General features: G+C 43.7%; 1 protein-coding gene across 1 annotated transcript; it reads right to left on the reverse strand.

Moving 5' to 3' along the window:
• Nucleotides 1-1,074: 1,074 nt before the first annotated feature.
• Nucleotides 1,075-2,625, reverse strand: TRV_00633 (uncharacterized protein; the record flags this gene model as incomplete). The annotated part of the gene is made up of 1 exon (XM_003025149.1): nt 1,075-2,625. A coding segment is annotated over one exon (1,551 nt), but the record flags the coding sequence as incomplete, so codon positions are not given.
• Nucleotides 2,626-4,260: the final 1,635 nt, after the last annotated feature.

Consider the following 4,260-nt stretch of genomic DNA (forward strand, 5'->3'; position numbering starts at 1 on the left):
TAATACTAATAAATATATAATTATAAAAATTTTTATAGTTAAATTTATTATTTTTATTATTTTAATTAATATTACTCATAATAATATTATTTAATTAAATTATTAGAGAGGTTTTTTTATTATTTATATATAAAATATTATATTTCTATAAAAGTTATAAAGTTAGAAGAATAATTAGTAGTTAATAATAGCTTCTAATAATATTAGCTAGATAAATATAATAAATATATACTCAAATTTAATATTAATAACTTCTAATTCCCTATATATAGAAGAGTAATTTACTTATTTAGTAGTATTTTATAAGTATATTAGTAGTATCTAAAAAAATAAGGAGAGTATTTATAGAGTAACTTACTAATAATATATATTAATAGTAGAAAGATATCTAAAAGCAGTAATAATATATCTATTATTACTTACTTAATATATCTAATTAGGTTAGAATATATTAGCTCTATTTAGATACTATTAGGCTACGGAAGATAGTAGTGCCGCAAAACATACTTTATCCGGTATGGTAAGCTGTTGATCACGTGAAAACAATTTTAGGGGTCGGATGTCAACCTTAACCTAAAAATAAGGGTTCGGGTCAACAAGCTACCAAAAGCGTTTACTACTAAGGGGGTGGGGAAGAGTAGTCTAATTGAAGATGGGTTTGTGAGCTTGACGGTTTAAGTTAGGTATGTATTCAGGATCAGACTGGCTTACCTTAAGCAAGATGAGTCCTCTTTTCGCAATGATGACATGAATCGTTGGGCTAAGGTCTATTTAAGGAGTAACTTGCAGCGACATTACCTGGTCCAGCAAACAATCCCGGGCTGCAAGTTGTTAGTCTGAGAAGACATATGTGTATCTTCTTTACTTATAATTGAGTGAGATCGTATGCCTACTGAAGAATGGCTCCCACGTACTATGCATGGAAAGGCCAATAATGCAGAAGTATGTAGGTAGGTGCTTTAATTACAGAAGTCCATCAATACTACTTATCATCATCGGCAGTAACCATGATAAGCCTATAATTCGTCCCCCGTAACCTTTATGGATGTTTTATTCCTTGCGCTTCTTCCATCATTAGCCCAAACTTAAGAAACCGCCTGTCATTCTTTTCACATCATCTTGGATAACGTCAATAGGGGTGACGAATGTAACGTTGAATTGTCCTGCTCGGTGATCAATCGCAGACACCATTCCAACAAGTTCACCACGCACATTGGTTACAAACGAACCAGAGTCTCCAGGGGCGGCGAAATTCGCTGTATAAGACAAGATTTCAATCTCAAATGTGGTTTCGCCTGATGGCCACTGCACTTCCCTATGCATATGATTGACCTCCCCTGTAGTATACCCAGTAGAACGACCGCGTTTTGTTACCCAACCCCCCAAACGAAGCTGGGCAAACTGCTTGACTTTAGAGTCGGCATTTTGAGTGTAGGCCTCATTGTAGGGAAGTTCGAAAGGAGGTTGGATAGCATCGCCTGGGGTTGGCTTATTTGCGGTAAAAGTCTTCGGGCTTGAAACCAGCGCCCAATCTAGCCTGGTATCCTTAGCTGTTCGCCGGTGACCTGAAGCAAATATGACATTCCCAATGCTGGGACTTTGAAGTCGAGATAAAAGCGCCTGGTAAGTCTTATCGTTGCTAATATCTCCTGGAGAATCTTTATATATCCGTTCAAGTCGCCGCATAGTATGTTGAGAGTCGCAGGCTGCCGGGTATTCGACTTCGACCTGCCCGCGCGGATCACCACGAACAACACCGTTCATATCTGTATATATGGAGGTTGCATTGTCTGTAGACCTTACATCATGATAAAAAGTCAGGGCACAAGGGATCGCCTGCTTCTCCTGAGGCATATTTAACAGGAGCCGCCCACCAAGAGAGCCAGCTTCCTTACTATTCCCTTTAACTCCAATGGATGAGCCATTCTGGGGATTTTCAGACAACCCACTTAGGTATATGGGCAATTCATTGGGCTGAGAGAGATGAACTTGTCCCGGAAGGAATTCGACGTAAATGCGAGAAGGTACTTTCTCTAAGACTTGGAGAATCTCCGCCTCCGCTGTTTTAAAATCGCAGGACGTTCCAGGATAGCAGAACACCACAATGGTAGGTTTCCAAAGGGTCTCGTCCAAGGTCGATCCTAGAGGGGCGCGCAAATGGTATGCAATGGATGACATACCCACCATCCGAGTATGGACAATCTTGGAAACATCTGGCCTGATAGACCTCATATCGCGGAGTAGAAGCGGATCATTGGGTAGAACACGAGAAACATCGGAATACATGCGGTGTTTGTTTTGTATTTCCACCTGCGTCTGGCCAGCAAATTGAGGAGGGAGTGCCTGGTTGAAAACCGAGAGTACGCATCTTGACGCCGCTTGCCAGTTGGTGGTATTTTCATCATTCGTTTCGATCAAAATAGTATGTCTTGGGCTATCACGGCTATTTTCGCGCCAATCATCGAGGCGTGACAGAGAGAAGGGCACATTATACTCTGCCAGTATTCGAGCTATCTCTGGTTTCACTTTGGTATTGAAGATTTGCTGCAACTCTGGAGGGCTATTGCGGATGATAACAGGATATATCATCGGGGTGCCAAAGGCAACAACCCGAAATCTATCTTTCTGCGCGACCCATTCTTCTATAGTAGCTATTATTCAGAATTATATATTAGCCACTGCTAGATGGAGAATGGACGCGAACCTACAGCCAATATAGCCGGGACCTTCTGACAAGTTAGCTCTCCTGACTCCGACCATCTTATTGATAACTACGCGAGCTGTAGAGGCTACAAGTAAGTTGGTTGTATCCGTTGTATGTGGAATGGTTGAGTGACGCTCCTATGTGTTAGTTAGAAGGCAGCGTTGTTGCTCATAACTTTTCTTATAAAAGAAACCTTTGATGGTCTATGCAGGAGGATCTGCTGGTTTTATGTTGTTGTGTTGGTGTGTTCCAAAGAGAGCAGACCAGTTTGACATCATTAGTTACTTTGCAAGGACCACAAGACCAAGGAGCAGGGACTGTAGTTCTTCGTATGGCACGATTTGAGGGCGTTCCGAGCAAGAAAATCAATCAGAAGCCTGTCCTCGAGTATCTAAGGACTAGAAGGAATAAACAATGGTCTTGGTGGTATGAAGAGTTCTTAAACGTGTTGCACGTACTTTTGAAGTTGATGGTGACGATGATGTTCTTTAGGCTAGTTAAAGACTAAAATAAAAGAAGCAACCACGTGATGGTCACCTGACTTGGTAGCTTAGGTAACTAAGTTAAAGTGACTAAGCATTTGATGACTAAAATCAAAATTTCAACTCTGTTACTCCGTAGTTAGTCAGAATATAGAGATGTTGTAGTTAAACGACATCAAGACGACATCGAGACATCAAGACGACGGACATCGAGAGGACTGCGCCATCTAGCGTGAGCATGACGTCTGGGATACGCAAGTCAACACGCAGCTTGCAACTTGCGAGACGAGAGATTGTCCCGTCAGGCCACGAGATAGCGTGATCCACGAGTGACTGATCGCAGGCTGCTGCAATCATCCGCCAACATCACACCACCCACGGCCAAGCTGCAGTTTTTCCTTGACTCACGCCGCACCATCCGTCTCATAGCCTAGCCGCCCACTTTTTCACCTGGCCAACTCGCCGGCCGCTCCACCAGCAGGCAGCTTTGGCAGCGTCTGACTGGCCAGCGCCAGCTTAGTGAGCTTAGCTTCCGCCCGAACAGCAAGTCAGGCAGCTCCACGCCCGTCTGAGTCACGGCTGATAGGCTCCCGACAGCGGCAAAAGTTAGCACCGTAGGGCTGCCTTATTTATATGACTCCTTCCACCCTCCCTCGAGGAGTTCGTCTCTTCCCCCCCTTACGACTGGACTCCGACTCTGCCGACGAGGCAAAACTGAGTCGTAAGTCGTCGACTTCTGCCTGGCCGGGGGTGGGAAACGAGAAGGGGGAGGTTGTGGTATTTAAGCGTGGCCATGGCCCTGTTTGCTCTGGACGAGGGATGACGGTCCACCACGGCGGTTAGCAGGAGAAGACTGACTCTCTCTCACTCTCTCTTCCGGTTCTATTTCTGTTCCTGTCTCTCCTTCGCTTCTTCGTCCTCTCCCATTTTCTTAATGCTTGCCACGGCGGCACTACGAAACGCATAACGCATAACCAAAAGTTCTTCCTTGCTTTTTGCCTTGCATCGCTTAAGCGCCGGCCTCTTGCTATTTTTAGACCTACACCTCTATACCCTCTCTCTATATATACATAC

Source organism: Trichophyton verrucosum (assembly GCF_000151505.1).
Source record: "Trichophyton verrucosum HKI 0517 chromosome Unknown contig00057_1.f1.exp, whole genome shotgun sequence".
NCBI classification, from domain to species: domain Eukaryota; kingdom Fungi; phylum Ascomycota; class Eurotiomycetes; order Onygenales; family Arthrodermataceae; genus Trichophyton; species Trichophyton verrucosum.